Source organism: Psittacula echo (genome assembly GCF_963264785.1).
Source record: "Psittacula echo genome assembly, chromosome: 5".
Lineage (NCBI taxonomy): Eukaryota > Metazoa > Chordata > Aves > Psittaciformes > Psittacidae > Psittacula > Psittacula echo.
The window spans coordinates 26,125,302-26,145,423 of NC_137739.1; the positions used below are offsets into that span (position 1 = coordinate 26,125,302).

Sequence of the window (20,122 nt, forward strand, 5' to 3'; positions counted from 1 at the left end):
TACAAAACAGTGATTTGCTAAATATAATTCTACAAAATACAAGTTACCAGAATTCACCTTCCTGAAGTATGGCCAAATGCCAAATATTGTAACTTACATGTTTGACAACTCTGTTTTGGCATGTGCTAATTAAATGCAAGTGACACAAAGTATATCCCCTCAAGCTTAGTAAATGTGGACATTAGTAAAGTATCTTTTAAATGGAATTTCAGATTATTAAAATAATCACATCTTATAACCTGCAGCAATTCAGAGAGATGTTTCATAGCTTCAGAAAGACACACCTTAGGTCACAGTACCACACTGCAGAACTATCTGGTAAAAAAAATTATCAATACTGATAGGCTATGACAGGCTTTTGGCAGCTTTAGGGCAACCTGTCTAGACTCAGCTATCTGTACATTACATTGTTGCAGTTTTATTTTTTCCTCTTATAGCTCTCATCATTTTAAGCAATTATACTACAAATTGCCTCTGTAGTCTTTCAAAGATCTTCGTACTGCTTATTATACTGATGTTTAAAAGTCGGCTATTATAAATACTATCTTCGCATATTTGTTGGATGGTGGATTTTCTTTCTGACTTTTTGTTTCTGTTCAAGTTATGGTGCTTATTCTCCATCCCTCTCTTGGAACATGAATACCTCTGTGCAGAAGGAGCAGTTATGGCTAAATATTTTTCCTTAAGGCCACGTGTTTACATTTACATATGCATATACAAAAATCTCACCTGTAATTAGGTGAGATTTTTGTCCTTAATTTTTATATAAATTATATATTTACAGTGCCTCACTCATATCTGCTCACTTTGTTTTCTGTGCCCTAGATAAACTCCAGTGCCTTAAAATTTTGTTTCTAATTCTGTGACCCACTGATTTGTCTGAGTAGTTGCTACAGACAGTCCGTGCACAAAAGTGTTGAGAATGTTTCTCATGTTCAGTAGCCTGCACAGTGTAGGGGTGAAAAGAGCCAGAGATAGGCACTGGTCTTTATCCGTAGTTTTCAACATGGTTATATGCTGGAATTCATTGCACTGATACTGACAATACTGCTTTTTCTTTGTGACTCTTTTATCCGTGAAAGCATGCTGTTGTGGAAAGAGACCAATGGATAATGATCACAGTAAACTATTTTATTTATGTCCTTATCCATAGGATAAGAAGAGGTTTTGTCCTGGCAACTATGCATAACTTCTAGGTAAATAATCTCTTTTCCTTGTATAGTTTTATGCTTCACTAGTTACTCACCTGCTACTTAGGTGTAGAACACTCCTTGTTCAAAAAGAATCAGAGAAGGCTGTGGACTGGCGTGTGACTCGCGGTGACTGGACCCGGAAAAGAGTCTGCAGCTGCTAGAGTCTTATTTGTTTATGCACTTTATTAGGTAGAAATAAAGTTCACAATGAAGGCTGCTGACAGGACAGCTCTTCAGTATGGAGGCTAAGAATAAAGATTGGGCCAAGCTTGACTGACTAAAATGCACTTAAGTGTTAGTTCCTACACATACAAAATAGATGTTCTTTTGGATGAGGGTGTAATTATAAAAATGAAGATAACAGTTTGAGACTTTATCCTAGCCTTCAAAATAGTAAGTCCAAGTGTTATCAGAAAACAAATACACTTCAAAGTCTTTCATTCAATTTATCCGTGAAAGTAATCAGTAAGCTACTGAAGCACCTGTGCTAAATGATTTGTTTGTTTATTTACAAGAAGAAAGTTGTACTCCTATGGTTTTGAATAGTAACGTAACTATTGAAGCCAGGCTACAATGGATGCTATCAGAAAAGCCCCATATGGGTGCACTTTAGATCTTTTGAATACCACAAAAGTTTAGTGACCTAGAAATGAATCAATAAAAAGCCATCCTCTATCTGACAAATTGAAGAACTGAGGGATTCTTACAGATGCATTGAGTTTAACAATCCTAGATTCGTTGTTTGTAAAGGCTTTCTGAGACACATTTAATCCTTAGAGTACTGTAGCAGACTATAAGGTGTTTTATATTTAGATCAGTCTCCAATAGTTCATTTCCTTTTTTTACTTTAATTTTACTGTTTAAAGTTTACTGAAAATCAATGTAAGACGACCAAAGGAAATGCTAATGCTAAAATGACATGTCCTTATACAGAATGTAAATGCTTTTATTTGGCTAAATTGAAAATTTCTTATTGTTTTGAAAGTCATGCTTTGAAAGGGTATGGCAGTGTAAGAACCTCTCTAGTCCTGTTATATTACAAATAAGTCTACTACTCAGGAAAATTAATTATAATCTTGGATAGGTTAGTGAAAGGGTATATATTCATGTTCACTTCTACAGTTTGTTTTAATATTTCAGCGTTTCAAATAAAATCTGAGTAAAAATTCTTCTTAATTACTATAGCCTTATTTCCTTTTAGTTCAGTTGAACAATCAACATACAGTATGATTTCTTATATTTATCCATGGATTATGGACTTTCCATGTTACATTTGGCACAAAATTGAGTATGTTGTTCACTTTCTAATGAATAATTAATATCAAAACGGTGATCCAGAAAGACTCTGTGTAGTTGCACACTCAAACCATAAAATACATGGACCAATTGGCTTATACTTTATTAAATGTAATTCAGGCACTGTCCATATACGATACAACTCAGTGTCTCTGTGCCTCAAATGGTGGATGTTTTTGAGTCACCAAGGATGACAGCTTAGGATTCTTCCAGAGCACCTCACTAGTGTTCCTTTTCCAATTTTATTCAAAGGAAAGGAGGTCTAACAAAATTTTCTCCCTCCACTGACAGGTGCTTCAGTGATATGATTACATGGGAGGCTTGGTGGCTTCTTTCAGGTAGCTCAGACAATTTAAATAATTAATTAATTAATAAGTAGATAACATGCTGTTACTTTGATTTCTACTGAGCATTTGTTCTTAAATTGAGAGCTTCATAGATGGAGGTTAGCACATGGAAGTCAATATACTGTGAATAGTATATTACCAATTGTATTGCAGTAAGCAACCAAAGCATAAGTAACTAGAGAGAGTAAATGCTTAGGGGTGTAGGAGCTGTAGGTATGTGTTCCTGGACTCCAGTTACAAGGGAGAACTACTCTGCTTAGTGTTTTGTTTTCCTCTTGTTGAAGCAGTTTAAGATCTTAGCAGACTCCAAAGACTATACTTACAAAATAAGACTGTAATACTTCTTCAAAACTTTAGATAGTGCCAGTTCTACTTTTTCCTTCTGCAACAGTAGTCCTTCAGTTTTATCTGCATTGAGTCTTCTCTCCATCCTAGTCTCATGCATGGATCTACATCTTTGGTTACGGCACAATGTGTGAAGCTCAGTTACTAGGAAAACAGTTCTTCAGTAACGCAGTTAATAGCTTTTTAAACATGCAAGAGTAAACTGTATAAAATATTCAATTAAGAGCTCCAAACTTTCAAGAAAATTGGAGTTTGTAGTTCTGTGATGCTTTTGGAAATGAGTCCTGCTGAAATCTTAGCAAGGATCCCACATTGTCGATGGGAAGCTTTTGTCAGGACAGAACTTTCCGTGGTACTGATCTGTACATATTTTTCACTAGACTATTATTTTTACAAGGTGTGTTATTGGAAGTACATTAGAAGGTTAGTATGGCCTGCTAAGCAGGTTAACAGTATCAAAGGTAAATTATATTAATACAATCTGAGTTCTTAAAACCCTCAGACTCTACAATTGTAAACTGGCTATATCAATGGCTAGCATTAGGAGCAAGAGTGTTGTAATTACTGTATTCCCTTTGGTTTATTTGGACATCCAGTTTTATGTAATTTCCTGTCTTAGGGACTGTGTTTTAAAGGATTTTTCTCTATCTTGAAATGTTGCTTTAGAGTGATTTCAAGTTCATTTCTTGGGTTTGATGAAAGAGAAACTTCTAAATAAGTATTTTTCGTTACCAGCAAAGTAGGTAGGCTTGATGCAGTATCTTTAGGAATTATTTTGAAGAAGAAAGAAATGAATGAAACAAATATTCCAAATTTTAAGTTTATACTGTATACTTTTTTACCATAAAAAAAAAAAATCCTAAATACTACATTTTAAAGTGAAATAAAAACTAAAAAAAGGCAGGAATAAATTCTAGTTTGCCCAATATCCCATGGATATGAATTTGAATAATTTTTTTTTTTAGATTTGAATTTTTCTCTTGTTGATCTGAACACTGAAAGTGCCAGTACTTGTGCATGATATTAGGAGTGTAGCAGTACAATGCTATTTTTCTGTAGTTTGTTCCTGAAGTTTCCCCATTACTATTAATGTTCTCTCTCCTATTTGGATATGTATCGCCTTTCATTCTTTCCTCCCACTCCACTTTATTGATTCTTTTGACTCTTAAGCTCCAAAGCATACTATTCTGGTACATATCAAAGTTACGTTCTCTTTTGTTTTCCTTTTTAGTATTTTACAAGTTTAGATACGAATGACAACTTTCTTATTTTCAGCCTTTGTTATTGCTTTTGTGGTTTTTCATTTAATATTTTTGTATGTGATTTATAATAGGGAGGAAATTGTTTCCAAATCACAGAAAGAAGGGATTAAGAGTTGTGTTGGTTCTGTATAACGAAAATCTATGTCTCTCTATCTTTCTGCCGTAACATCCCTGTGTATTATCTTCCAGCAACCAGATTTAACATGAAAAAGTGAAATGTTATATTGTTGCATTTACTTTTCTCCCAGACAAAATATTTCATATATCTTTCTAAATAAATGGCAGAAATACCTGTTCCAAAGAGCATGACCTAAAGTTTTACTGGACTTATTGCTAATTAATCATGTAGTTATATCGCCAAGGATTCTTTTTGCTAAAAATAATGTTGCTGTTATTTGTATTTCCTAAAATTAAAAAAAATCAGAGATGATTCAAATTTCGTTTGCTATTTACTCATTCACTTTCACTTCCCCCATAGTTTTGAGTTATGGTAATTTTAATTGTATGAAGCGCATTAAGACTTTCAGATTCTGGTAATTTCTGATACTTAACATGCAACAAAGAAGCCAAAGGAAATGCTGGCCTTTCTGAAGTCAGTGGGGTTTGTATTTTTATTTCAATAGTATTTTATCCACAATGTCTGTCAACAAGTACTCTCACTTCTTATACTGTAAGTTCATGTATGGTTTGAATGTTTTAAAGGTTTTGCTTTGCTTACCTTTCAAAAATGGTATTGCAGATTGTCTGTTTTTTTGATATATCCATTTGTTTTGCCTATTTTTGTAGTTTTTAGTTTTGAAATGCAGGTGTAAGGATGTCTCTATAAGAAATTATACCTTTCTATAGCTTTAACAGACCAAATACGATTAAATTTTGAAAAGCATCAATTAGTAGCTGCTTTAAACAAGTTGATTAATATTTTAAGCATTAAGAATGTAAATATTAACATGGTTCTCCTAAATTAACAAACTCCTTTCCCATTAAACCTAATCTTAGTTGACACTTATGGGAAGCCTTATTAGGAAGATATTGCTGTAGCCCACCCATATCTTAGAATCCAATACTTGATTGGATATGTGAGACAATATTGAAAAATTAAGAATATACTATTATCAATCATTATTTTTTAAAGTTTTGCAATTGTATTTTGCCTGTTATCTCAGTTGTACATTATATACTCTAGGAGGTAGACCAACAGAGGGCTTTTACATTATTGTGAAAATGGAGATGGGCGATTTATCTAACAAAAAAAATCCCAGAAAAATAACCAAAAATAAAATCCAACTGTTCTTGTTTTCGCAGAGGAAGATAAATATGGTCTTTACTCCAATTTGTTGTTCAAGTATTTTCTCGCAGAGGGAGTTGTCTGTGGACATGACTTGTTTGTTGCTTCTGCTAAAGAGCATCCTGACAACATCTTAAAGGTAAAGAACGCTCATAAATTTTTACAAGTAAAGCTGTAATCTCTTGATGACTTGAAATACATTTTAAAGTTCATATATGGTGTAGAAAGAAGTTAATTGATCTTGGTGATTCATAAGAACCAGACAGACTAGCTGGATTAGTTGAATGGTTTGAGTAAACCCAACAGTGTGCAGTTTCCACCTGCCTATCAGGAAGAGTAGTTAAGCTGCTTCCAGTATATTGTGGTGGAAACTGTACAATTTGTCTAGATATTTTTTTGTAGTTTCCCATAGAAAATAAAAATGTAATTTAACCTCTATGACTTCCTTTACACATACTTTTTATTCTGTCTTTTTGCTACTAGGAAACATGGCCAGATTTGGATAGGTTATACAGAAAGGTTCCTTTCAGGTTTAAGCATGCTTCTAAGCAAACACTGGTAGTTTCCATTATCAGGAAATTGTATAAGGGAAAAAGCCGAATCAACAATGAAAAAAATGCTGAGGTGTGAGGATAATCTTACCAAATGCCATTAAATATTTTGTGTCTCTCTAAGGCTGCTTTTTTCTAATATCAAAAGTAACATATAATTTACTGATTACTCTGTGTCAAGTGAAGTTTGGCTATTTCCTTAAGAGTGTTCAGAGACTATTTCTGGACAAAATGTTTACTTTTTTCCTACCTTGTGATGATATATTTTATGCCTAATCTATTCAATACTGTCTTCGGTATTCAGAAAAAAGTATGTTCTTAATGAAATTGCATGATTGTGGTTATGAAAAATCTTAAGATGTTTTTAATGAACTTGAGCCTCAAGAGGGTTTATTTAAGGGTGAAATATTTATAATTTGTTCCTGTGGTTTAGAATATAGCATGAACAAATAGATTAAAATTTTAGTTTGAAGTATGAATTACATAAGAACATGCTATATTTTTAAATAATATTTGTTTTTAAAAAACTGATGATTAAGGCATTGACCGTACAATACATGATGACTGCAGTTGTTTTTCTCGTAAAATTTAAATCATTCAAATTAAGGTTTTCATTGCTTTGCACTAAAACTGCTTAAAATGGAGCAGCTAGCATACAATTTATTCTTCTTTCTTTCACCTTTGAATCAGTCATTCATAGCATGTTAGATTTTTCCTAGCTCTGGTTCTTATGCTTTTGCAAGTCAACCAACAGACATTGTTACTGCATCTCTCCTTCTTGTACCAGTTTGAGTTTGTGGTCATTCTGACTTACTGAGCTCTGAAGTCTTAATTTGGAATAAGTTTTCCTTCTAACTTTTCAGGGGAAGATACTAGGTAATAATACTGCATTCCTCTGGTGTAACTTCATAGTGGTGTTACTATAAAGGATTATAAATGGAAGGACAATATTACTACAGGAAAGCTGAGGAAAACAATTTTGTTTTCTTCCTCTATTTGTGTGTTTATGTATATCCAACAGTATTCTTGTCTGTGCTTTTCTGCTGTTACTGTGACTATTCAACACTTCCTTTGCTTAACAGACAAGACACAGTAGAGTTGATTTCTCTGGTTTCTATTGCTGTCTGAAATTGCTTCAGTGAAATAACCCTGTGATATGCTAGGCATCAATCTGAAAAATTACACTGGGAAAGCTTAGGCACTTCTTGAAATGCCAATATGTGTTACCTAAAATACATTATTGCCTCACTTAGAAAACGGCTGGTGTTGGCCAGAGTTAGGTCTCCAAATCAAAAAAGTGGAGGAGTTTTCCCTACAACTGCCTCACTTGGCTTTTTTTAAAGAGAAAACCTTCAGGTATTTCAGGAAGCCCTCTACTGTCATAAAAATTAGGTTTTGAGGATTTGGATGTCTCCATCAGATCAGGATTTTAGTATACCATATCTGACCACTGAATAACATTGCATATTATTTAATGAGACTGTATTCTTTACTGAAAAGGCAATGTAAATAATGGTACATACCAACCTGAATTATACACTTTATGTTTGGGTTTTATTTTATAAAATTCAAGTATGGATTCAATATATTCTATAACTAGTATTCTAATTAATGGGTGTTTTATGTAAAGGCAGTTCATTAACGGCCTTATGTCCATATTGTGTGGTCAGTCTATATATACATTCAGTTCTTTGCTAAGATGCCATAATTGCCCTATTCTGATTTTGTGATGTGATTGGAAGTTTCTTGAACCTATAAACAAGACAAATATTGCTGGTAGTAAGAAGGGGAAAAGACATTCTTAGAGACCATAATTATCTTGAAATTGTGTATAACTAAAAGACAAGCATAGGATAAAAAGCCCTGATCAGCTGCCTAAGATATATTATATTACCACCCACCAATTTATCCATCATCCTTTGAAAACATATTCATACCTTTTGTAGTCAAAGCTCCTTCAGGAAGCTGGCATTAAGACATAATGCTGAAAAATTATACACCTCTGGTAAAACTTACTGAACTATACATACTGGGTTTTAGAAAGTATTTTAAACATTTGAGAGCATTTCTGTTCAATTTATGTTCTTCAACAAAAGACAACATTTTACTGTAAGGGCATAAATACTGGGAATAGTATATAATGTAAGAAACAGTATGGTATACTTCTGTGATTGATCATAACATAAAACTGATTGCATTGGTAAATGGAAAACTAATATGATAATAAAATAACAGAGGGAAACCTTACATCTTAACATTCAGTTTTCAGTACCATGCCTTATTAAGCTTAGACCACAAATTATGATAGGCTGTTAAGTGGTCAAGCTTAAAACCAAAGAGAAATTAATAAAGTAGATAATTTTTTTCTCGTATCATATTTCCTTAACTTCACTGCATTTAGTGACTATACTTTTATTTATAATTAGCACTCTAAAGTTAATGCCAGCTATTTTGAAGTTGCATATAGTGTATGTGTTTGAGAACATACAGATTTAAGTATATGTTTATAGTTATTACAAAGGAAATCTTAAACACTGTTATGCTTTTTGCAAGAAACAGCAAGCAAGGGAGTTGAATGTTTCCTTGAACTGTAGCCAAAATTAGAACAGGCTTTCATCCACTTTAAGTTAGGCTGGGTATCAGAGTAACTTCTGGAAGCCATAAAAACACAGTAACTGTGTAACAGCTTAGTTCTTCACACCTTTTCTCCTTGTTAGTGCCAAAGTATGGTTACAGTCTTAATAATTAAAAAAAAAAAAAAAATCTTTGTGGTGGCTGTGTTTCTGTATTTCTCACATTTTCTGCTTCAGATTTGGCACTAAAATTCCAGAACTGCCTATACAAAAATTGACTTGCCTTTTTTCCTAATTTTTTTGTCTAGACCTTTCAGGAGAACTGATTCTCACAAATTTTAGTGAGAAAAAATTGGATTATAATTGCTAGTTATGAGCTCATCTTAACGATAAAGAGTTCTCTCTGTTAAGTCGCTTTTACTGAGGAGCCTGTGCAAAGTTTGTCTTGAAAGGAAGACTTACTTAATACATGCTGGGAAACAGAAAGCAGCATCCACGGAAGCCCAACAGTTTCCCTGTGGGACCCTTGGAAATGTTACATCAATGACCGTTCCACTGGGAACCTGGAAGCATGAGGTGAAAAAATGGGAGGTTGAGAACTGCTTTCTAGACCTGTATCTGTTCATCAAAAGTACTTTGCTGAAACAGACTTTTTTTTTTTTTTTTAATCACACAACTTTTGAAAAAAGATTACTGCTTTTCTATGGAATTTCTGGTTTCAAACTGGAATTTTACTACAGGATACTTCTGGACTCCTTTGAGATTGCCTTTTATAGGTTCTCATGCAAGAAAAGAGGATAAAGAGCACATCTTTCAAGAACAAAAATGTATTTGAACATAATCTGTGAGCCTACTGCGTATTGTGGGATGCTTTTCCTATCTCTCCTATAGAGGATAGGCTTCTTAGAAGGAAATGTATTCCCCAAAGTTTTGCCCCCAGTCAAATCCTTTGAGGCTTACCATCATATGACATAAACCGGTATTCACCTTTCACATCTGGTGTTACTGTACATCCAGGTTTGAAACTGAACAAATGTGCAAACTGTTTGCTCTCTGGAGATTCGTTTGAGTAGTAAAGCTCTTAGTGTGCCCAGGTATCAGATACACAGCTTCAGTGTGTTTGCTAGATATATCCTGAAGTCAAGTCAGTCAGGAGGCACCACGCTAGTGGCGTAGGGTACTGCCGTGAAAGGTCAAAATGCAGTATCACTTGGTGGGGAAGCTGGCAGGTCACGTGGAGAAGTGTAATGGTTTATTAAAAAACCAATGGGGAGAAGATCAAAAAAAAAAAGAAAAACCTCCAGGAACAAGTTGAAAAGATCTCAAAACAAAATTCAAAGTACATTTTAAATATGGCATTTTTGCTTAACTGTGTCATTTAGAAAAGAAGGAAAAAAATCTACCTCAGCAAACTGAGTGGAGCTGAAGAACAGCAAGTGCACGCTTACTCTTTTCTCACTGAGAAGATGAATGCAGAATGAATGTAGCAAAAATGTACTTCTGCTATTTCCAGGGTTATTAAAAAAAAAACAACCCGCCCCCAAAAAAACCCCACCAAAACCAAACAATAAACAGCCTCAGTGTTGTATTACTGTGTATGCAAACAACCTCTTGAAAGAAAGCATAGCTGTCTACCTGGACTTTTTTATTCCAGCAAAGTACTTTTAGCCATTATGCTTACATTTTTCCCTATAGATGTGACTCTAAAATGTTGTTTTGTCAAAGGAAAGGAAGGCAACCTGAAAGAAATGGGCAGGCCGGTGACTAGGGCTTACCAGGCTTCCATTTTCAAAGAGCATTTAGTCTAACTCCTTCCTATCTCTTCACTATCTGGTGGTGGGAAAGAAGCTGTGTATGAATGCAAGAGGTATTCTTTCTGTCATTTGACATTTTTAGGTGCTACATAAAGATTTTAAAAGCGTAACAACTTGAAAGGTAAAAATACATATGCAAATAAGGCTGCATTCCTATTATCCTGTTTTTTCGCAATGGTATTTTCAAAATATATGAGCTTGTTACAGTGATTCAGCTGTTACATGCTGTTCAACGTTATCACTTAATACACAGAAATCCAATTACAGTTACAGCACTGCTGAACTTTCCTGCCACCTATTATTTCTCTTTCTGAAGTGAAGATAGCCTTGTGGCACGAAGACTAGGGTTGAAGCTAACCCTGGCAGCTGTCTCAGAGTTTGAAAGTTTCTTTGAAAAGTCTAATTTCCTTACTATATGGCTCTTGCTTATCTGTTTACTTTTCTTACTTGCATGGTGGGTAAATGGAATATCTAATTTTACTTTTTTGTCTATTAAAACACAACTGTTTTAAGTATATTATACTATATAATTTTCTGCATGACAAAACAGTGTTATAAACTTGACAAAGAAGTTGTATGGGTGTGAAAGGATGCTGGAAAAAAAAAATCACTTCTCTTTAAAAAGAATGAAATCCTTTTAAGCAGTACCCACGCTGGGAACTCTCTAAAGTGTAAAGCTTAGTCTTTGTCAAAAGTTCTAACCAATCTAATAAAAAGATTTTACAGAACCAAAGGAAATAAATGTTTGGCTTAAATTTCAGGTTTCCCATCTAGCAATCCTTGGCTGTTTATTACAATATTTTCTTTCATGATCTTAGTTATGAAATTGATTGTTTTTAAACACAGCTCTTACTTAGCCTGTTCAATGTATCATGAAAGTAGTAGCGTAAAACCCCCAAATGTTTAGGCTTCAGTGTTCTCAAATAACTATTTTACAAGTCTACTTGGTAACTCTGTAGAATTTATTTGCTCAATTAGTGAACTGTTGCTCACGGTGCTGAAGGTGTTTGTGAATAATGCTGTTATTAGCTGTTTAGGCTAGCTCATTATACATTGCAGCAGAGTTCACGGAATTTTGGGCAAGGGCACTCATTTTTATTTAGTTTTTTCACATTACTTCTTTTACTAGGTCATTCTCTTTTTTGTTGTATTCATCTTTTACATAAGCATTCATGAACTGATTCAGAAAAAGATGAAATTAAAAAAAAAAAACTAATCTTGTATACATTCCTGGGTTTCAGTGGTGTGAGACAGCCATAGAGCAATGAAGTTATAGCAAAGGGTTCTGTGACTTGACTGTAGGGTTCAATTCTGTGTATATGAAGTAGAGAATATATTCTTATGGGTTAAAAAAAATATAAAAATTCTCCCTTAGAGTACTTTCCGTTAACATTCTTTATTTCCTAACCCAGAAGAATATTACTTCCCTTTTCACATAATTCTAGTTTATCCTGAGTTGACATCCATTTGGTCCTTTTGAATGCCAAATAAAAATTTCCATAGCGCAGCCTTACCTGGAGATGGAAATAAATTGTTGTACAAGGGCCCCTGAAAGGAGAAAAATTCTGTATCCAGTCATTTCTGTTCTTTAACAGTAGACCTTGTCTTCACAAGTGTTTACAGTCAAAATAGAATCCTCCCCCGTTATGGGAGTAACTCCCTTAAAACTGACATTTATATAATACCTTATTGAAAAGAAAATATTTACCCTTCCTGACTTACCATCTGGTGTCCTCTAAATACTAAATATTAACATATTGAAAGAGAGCCTTAAATTCATGTGAGTTTAAACTATTTAAATATTGTTGCAGTTAAAGTTCCACAGTGAGCTGTACTCCCTTTAGTATTTTTTATTCCACATTTCTTTAATCATACCTATGATGATAGTGCATTGCAAAATAGCTGCATAAAACCATGTGAACAACATATTTATTGATACATAAATAGATAATGTTTTAAATTCTGAAGTACTATTAATTATACAGTTATTGAAACCTCTAAGGATCAAAGGATTTTATATAAGAGGGATTTCACATACAGCTTGGATTATGTTGCTAAATAATAGCACAGTAGTACTTCTTTAGAATTGTAAAATAGCTTAGAGAGGAGTATGATGCCTATAGTTGGTGTAATGCATTGGTAATTAAGAGGGTGTGAGGTTAAGCTTCATTAACTGCTGTGGGATTGTATCTTGGATTTTATTATCCCCTAGAGAACATAAGAAGCGAGAGAGGTCAAACTGTTAGAACCTGATTTTGCTTCGTGCATCTGCCAAAACAAGGCAGGCAAAGTAATGTGGCAGCAAACACAGAAAGACCTTGCTTGCTCACAGATACGGGTTGTACTCCACATTATTACAAAGATAAAAGATTTATTAATGAAGTTCGTTGTTTCTTGTTTGCAATAAAATCTTCATAAGCTCAGTTTGTAGAAAACAGATTTATTTTAATAGCATTGTCCTTTGGTATTAGGGCTTTGGAAAATAATTTTCTTTCCCAAACTTTTTTTTTTTTTAATTTTAAAACGTAGCAACAAACCTTCTTCTCTCCTTCCTACTACATCTCACCCCGACAAAGACAAATGCCCAACCAAACCACACTTAATAACTTTAGCATTTGTTTGCCTTTTTGTGTATTCATGTTACAGAGCGAAGACTGATATTTTAGTTGACCCCAAGAAATGCTGTGGTTTTGGGTTTTTGTTGGGTTTTTTTGTTGTTGTTTGTTTGTTTGTTTTCTTTTTTTAACTAATGCACTGCTGCGTGCTTTGGATTTTAATATACCTTATGAGAGATTTGTCTTTTCTTAGCCTGGGAGAATGTAACAGTTCTCAGGAGTTGACACACTGATGCTACAAAATTGTCAGTCCGAAAACTTTTCAAAGCTATATGATGTATGAGCTGAGATACTTTTAAGCAGAAACAGATTAAATAGAGATACTACAGGCTGATAAATCAACTCTCCTTTTCTTAGTCTTTTGTTTAAGTAACAATTTCATTTCCAAATTCTGGATGTAATTTTGGAAGTAACTTTTAAGCATTTTCAGTATCTTGTATTCTGAAATTCTGATTTTTATTCTGAGAACATAAAGGTGTTTAAACCTAAACAGGCTCACAATCCCAAATTCTATTTTTAATTCTAATATTTTCTAGAATTTAAGTGCTATTTCATTGTGATAGAGAAGTACAGTTCTCAAACATAATTATTTAATAAGACTGCTGGAAAATAGTGTGTTTCTCAATTTGTAATGAACCTGGGAGAAAGGGAGTTGTGCTGAATCACTGCTCCTGAGCCCACTCACACAGATATCTTGAGGAGAAGCCCATTTTTACCCATCTTAAAATGTTGCTCATAAGTGTCTTCCACTGCTCTCCATACATGTTTTTTCTGTTCAATTTTTATATAGCTGTGCAAGAAAAGCCGGTTCTGTGGCTAGTTTGGCTGCTGGTCTGCTTCACCCTTTCCATAACTTTTCCTTCTAGTTTTAAGAACAGTCTGAGAATTGATGAATACGTTGTAGTTCTTGGACAGTAATGAAACTTTTCATGACATGGAAGAGCTATGAAGTATGTACCTAACAGCCAGCCTTTATCTTTGAGAGTATACCCATGTTATGACAATGGGAGACTTCTTCTCACTTGGATGCTTTGTATCACTCAGGCATGGTCAGGTTTGGAAAAAGCTATTTCCTTGAAACAAAGAGCATTTAAATATCTGTGTCAGAAGAGGGGAAAACCTTTTGTTCCAGTTGCATTTATCATGAAGATAAAAAGAGGATATGACAATAAGGATGTTTGGATCATTTCAATTTCAGTATTGCCCATAAAGCAGGTTTATATAACTGTGTTCTTTCTTTGTAATTCTCCCAGTCCCAAGCCTACTAACCAGTTCTAAGCTCTCCTACTTTCCAAATGTGCTTATACAAAGATCTAGTTTTAAAAATTATGGACTGGGATACATGAATCAGGACATCCTAAGGCAAAACAACATTAGCAAACATCTGTATATTGTGCTTCGTCTTTTACGAGGCTAGTGAAGGCACGCACATTGACTTCTAGTCAACGGAGACATACCTTCAAATAGCAACTACATGTTCTGCCTCTCTTTCGTACAGGTTAGTGTAAATGAGACAGAAACAAGGGTAAACAAGCTGGGATAATTGTGGTAAAGTTAGGATGAAAATCGTAATCTTTATTAGTTCCATTCATTAATCTTTATCTAAACTGTGTTCAAATTACAGATAGACCATGAATAGGATTATGATTTTTTTTCTCCTGTTTTTGCATAAATACCACATCTTGGAATCTGTTTAACCAAGTTAATGTACCAGGTGGAGCTTGGTCTTCAAAATACTAATCAGCTTCAAAGGCAGACTGCCTTTTCCAGATTGCAACTGAATTATGTACACAGCCTGCTAAAAAGCCATGAGGTGCACAGCCTCCATATGTAAGAATAGGATTCAGGATATGTTTGCTTTAGAGCAAATTGTTTGTTGGGATAGAAATTAAATGGCTGTGAGTCTTAAGAGCCTCAGAAATTAAGTCTCAATGCATCATGTGAGCATGTTTCTTGCATAGGGACAAGAACAAGGTACATCTAAGAAACATATTCTTCAGCTAAGTGTGGTAATTATTAGATAATGCATTGGAAAAGCCGCTGGGGAAATAAGAGTTGCTCTTGGCATGAGAGTGCTCCTGATTCCTTCTGGGGGGCAGCAAGGGACAGAACAGCATAAACCTGATGTAAAATAATATATATGCTGACTGCCATGGTAATAAACTATACTAAACTATATTGTCAGAAAAAGGCTATTTCAGATGAATACTTAGAAGGATCTTTATTAGCTTCAGGTAAAACCATTTTAACTTGATCTCTTAATCTGCTTCGTTCTTAGCAGCAGTTAAGGCATACCTCAGTGCCTAATTGTATTGCACTGATAGTGTGTCTGCCTCTGATTATTTTGGACTGAGGTTCTGAGTGTCAGCAGCTAGTGTTTGTAATGTCTCCCTTCCATATAGTGCTGTGTAAGAAGGTTTTGTTCTGTGCTTGATTGCAAGGCAAGAACTTTTTTTCAGTGTTATATGAGGGTGTTGAAGTAGCTTGTGTTTTATCAGTAATGCTTGGAGAATCTCTCACCCCTTACTGTCTTGACCTGTGTCACATTATAGGTGATGTATATAAAAACAAACATATATAGCTAAATGTCTCTGTCTCAAATTTGTATTTGCCTATTATTGTATAGTAACAATGAACTAGTAGTACAAGTGACAGGCTTTTGCAGTGATTCTAGAGGATAAAAATATTAAGTAGCTTGAAAAAAATATTGGTGATCTTTTTACTTCCAGTAAAGGTGAACTATGCCATTTCCTGGATTTCAGCTTTGTGTTTGATGTGATGCCTGCTCAGTCATAATACAGCAGGATGAGGTAGCAACTTGTTACATCAGTGGTAGGATCTGAAACAGGCACAAGCTCTGTGGGTTTTATGAAATGCTTAAGCAGGATTTCAGGATTTCTTCCAAACTTGTCTTGGCTGGCACTTTTTTTCAGAAAAACAGAGGTTACTTACCAGGATAAAAAGTTAAAGGTAGTACCTGGGAGCCAGTTGATCTTGCTGAATGAAAGGAAGAGATATCTGAAAATGTTAGTTTGGCCTGCAGGATTATTCCTTTACATAACTCACTTTTTAAAGGAAGGTTGATTTTTTTCTTTTTTTAATTACTATAATTGAGCAATATTTTGACATGATCATGTATCAGCAGCTCTTCACTGTAAAAGACATTTTTACAATAGCCAGTTTAAATCTATGAATAACTCTATTAGGAAATTAAATTTGCATAATAGTTTAACTGTCCAGTAGTTTGTTTTCAACATAGCACCTTAATTTGAAATAAGATTCATTAACTATTTATTGTGAATATCTGAGTTACAACATTAGAAATTCAATTTTTTTTATTTTTTTTAATTAAAATCCTTTCTATAATGCTCTTAGAAGTAAATGCAAATAATATGTATTCACATAGATGTGAAATGCATTGGTGTGCTTGTCAGCTCATGTTTGTATTTAGACTTTCTCAGAAGCTTTCAGTACAGTGTTCTATTTTCATTTTCTCCTACCCATCAGAAATCTTTGAAAGTTTCCCTGCTTTCATTCTGGGTAGGTATAAGGAAACTCTGACAAGAATAATTTTTTTAATTTTTTTTTATTTTTACCGGAACATCCACTATGAATCTGTAAATTCAATGAAAGTGGTAAATACTAACTTAAAATTACCATCTTTGTGTAGCTTTCCTACCCACAAAGCTTAATTTTTACAACTATACTAGTATCGGTTTATGGTATACAAGTGTATCTTTTAAACAAGCTGTAAGAAATCTGAACATTTAACTCTGTACATCACCATCCTCCTTCACAGCCTTTACCAGGCTTTTGGAGGTTATTTGCCAAATGAAAGTGAATAAAATAAAATTATGTGCTCAAAGGTATGGCTTGCATCTTCTGCTCAGCTGCTGAAACACAGGGGTGCAGCTGTCCTATTTCTGCAACTTTGTTGAAGCAACTACATAAATGTTTTCATAGCTTCCATTACCCTTTCTCTGGGAGGGCGTACTGACCAGCCACTGAAAGAGACAAACAATTGTCCTGAAATTAGAAACATTTGTTCTCAGTGTTATCAATAATTGTAGATATTATGTTAATTTATACTAAAGAAACAAAAATAAATCATGTTGTTCCTAAGATTACATACTGAACTATACACAGATTTTCTCTCTTGTATTCTTTAATATTGTATTAGTGTAATATTAAATCCAAAATGGATTAAAACTTTCATTGTCTTATTTCTGTGTGTGTCTATTTATACCATGTCTGCCTACATAAAGCTGTGACTGTAATTTGATGTTTATGGTCAGTATCAGCTCTATGTTATGTTTCATTTGTATCCCATACTTCCATTGAGCTGCTTCTTCTGAAGTTTTCAGATTTTATTTTTTCTTTTTTATGTCTTCACACCTCATACCTTATAACAGAGATCCTGGCTAGCTCTATATATTTTTAACCCTTGAGACCACATCTCAGTTCTCTCTCAAGAGTCTTTGTTTAATGAACTTAGTTTGCAAATAAATCTTGGCTCTATTTATAGCAGATGAAGAGTACTTTTACATTCCAGCTTACAGAGATGGGTGATTGGGTCAGAAGACTTGGTAACACTTCATTCCTCTAGTCAAAGAGCATAAATTCTGAATGCTGTGCTTGGATTCCATTCAGTATTGTTCACTTTTTGAGCAATGCAAGAAAGATAGAAAGCAGGAGTGTGTAATACAACATTGTTCCTAGGTCTAAATCAAAGCTGCAGTTCTGTCCTCATAAAACAATTACATCCTGCTGTGTGCAATGCTTTTTTATTATTATTTATTTATTTTTAAAGCCAGAAATGTTTCCATTAAGTCCTTCTAAACATTCTAGTACTAAATATTTGTCCCTTCCTTTCATTCCCTTATTTGTGCTCATGAGGAAGCCATCATTAGTAGATATCATGCATAATGGTTAGAAGAGAAAATTGAAACCATCCTGTTACAGTTGTTTTCAGCCTGTGTCGGTAGGCTATTGGGTCTGCTGAATACTGTTGAAAGATCTACAGAAGCTAACAAAGAAAAGTGATCTTATTATAAAATAGGCTTAAATTCACTATGCAGGGAACTTGTCTTTTCTCAGAAATAGAATAGTTTAGGAGATCAGCCTTTAAAGCAAGATTAAAAAAAAGGGAATGTGGATGCTGCTCAAGATGTGTTGCATATTCAGTGTGGTATTTCCGTTCTGCATTCTCTTATAGTTGCATAGTTTCCCCGTAATAATTACATGTATTTCTTCACTCTCAGTTTTGGTAGTGAGGCAGTATTTCAGAACAGCTATTTTAATCAAGTTTTGTTAAAAATTTTACAACTATCCATTATATTATAATAAGTATATTTAACTTTTTGGGGGGAGAGAAATAAAAATCTGAACTGCCATTTCTACTGACAGCTGACATTCTTTGCTCTCCATCTGTAGGAACTTCCAGCCCCTTTGCTTGATGAGCAAAGAAATGAGTTGGGAGAAGAAGCAAGAGCTGTTAAGTCTGAAGATTTTCAGGATTCTATGAAAATAGCCTGGCGCTACCAAAATTTACCAAAAATGGAGGTAATCGGTATTTCATGGCTTTTTCCTCTTGCAGTCAAAATGAATTTGCAGAGCAAATGCTTTTCCGTAGGATCTACACAACAGAACTGCCAACAGACAGTTTTACAGGATTGCCTCCTGAGGGCAAATTATCATACACCACAAATACCAAAGTATTTTTTGATAACTAGAGATACAGAGAGAAAGGGAATTTGAGAGTGCAGGAAATGTAAAACTTTATGCAGACAGTAATAACTTAAAAGTAAAAAAAAACCATTAACATTCCATGGGATTTTTCTGTTAGTATTACTAAATTGAGACAGCTTGTCGTGAAAGTTTTAATAATTTGGTCACTTACAAACTTTCCCCAAATTTAGTTGTACGCAAATTGCTTAAGTAGGTTTAATCAGCAGTACTTACTCTATCTCTGTGGTGAAAGTACTGGTGTGAAAGCAAGCTGTTGACCTGCTTATCCATGTGCATAACAACAGAAGTAAGCACTTGAGATTATATCAGCTTCACTGTCACTAGAAACTAATCACTGTGCAGGGAGAATATAAGAAACAAGCCCAATGATCAGTCTTTCAGAGTTTGCAGTTGTTAGTGTTTTGTGAATAATATATCTCCAGAGGCTGGTGACTTTCTTATTTAATCCAATGGCACAATCAACCCATAATAAAATTATAGCATATCTGATGATCTAGAACAAAAAGCTTATTTTGCCCATACATTGTAGCTTACATTTATAAATTCTGGTTTAGATGTAGTCATACCTGCCTAGTAAGTTCAGTGATAGTCTTAAAAATATAATTGGAATGTGACAAAATGATCTTACAAGGCTTGGCATGTTTGGTTTTCTGTGAAATTGCACAGACACGGTTATATAGTTGTGTCAGAAAAGACTTATACATGGTGACATACCAAATCAAACAGCCTCCAGGGTAATCATATAATCTCATCAATTATTGTGGAGCTGGCTTTGCCACTCTGAACCATCCCCAAAATAATTTTTCTGTTTTAAAATCTAGCAGAATTTCTGGTACATTGATATTGAAACGATTGCATATTGGTAACAAATAGTGTTCCAATGTCCTAACAAAATAGAAAAACATATAAATAATCCAGGTAGATATGTAGTCATCTCCTATAACTTCATAGAAGTAATCACTTCTTCCACTAATACAATATTTCACTATAATACATAATGTACTTGTCCTCAGTTATTGAAATTTGATTATGCAAGATAGAATAAAATCTTTTGTGGGGTATTTCCCTTGTTACCATAGTTGTTTCTAAATAG

The 20,122-nt window shown here is 34.1% G+C and overlaps 1 protein-coding gene across 1 annotated transcript in view; it reads left to right on the top strand.

Annotated features, from left to right (window-relative positions):
• The window catches only part of ELP4 (elongator acetyltransferase complex subunit 4), a gene marked incomplete at its 5' end in the record, with an annotated part of 146,339 nt that overhangs the window by 12,184 nt on the left and 114,033 nt on the right, over positions 1–20,122 (top strand). Inside the window, 2 exons of the mRNA XM_080617202.1 lie at positions 5,746–5,867; positions 18,715–18,843. Of these exons, the coding sequence (XP_080473328.1) occupies positions 5,746–5,867; positions 18,715–18,843 (251 nt within the window). The remainder of the gene's footprint in view (positions 1–5,745; positions 5,868–18,714; positions 18,844–20,122) is intronic.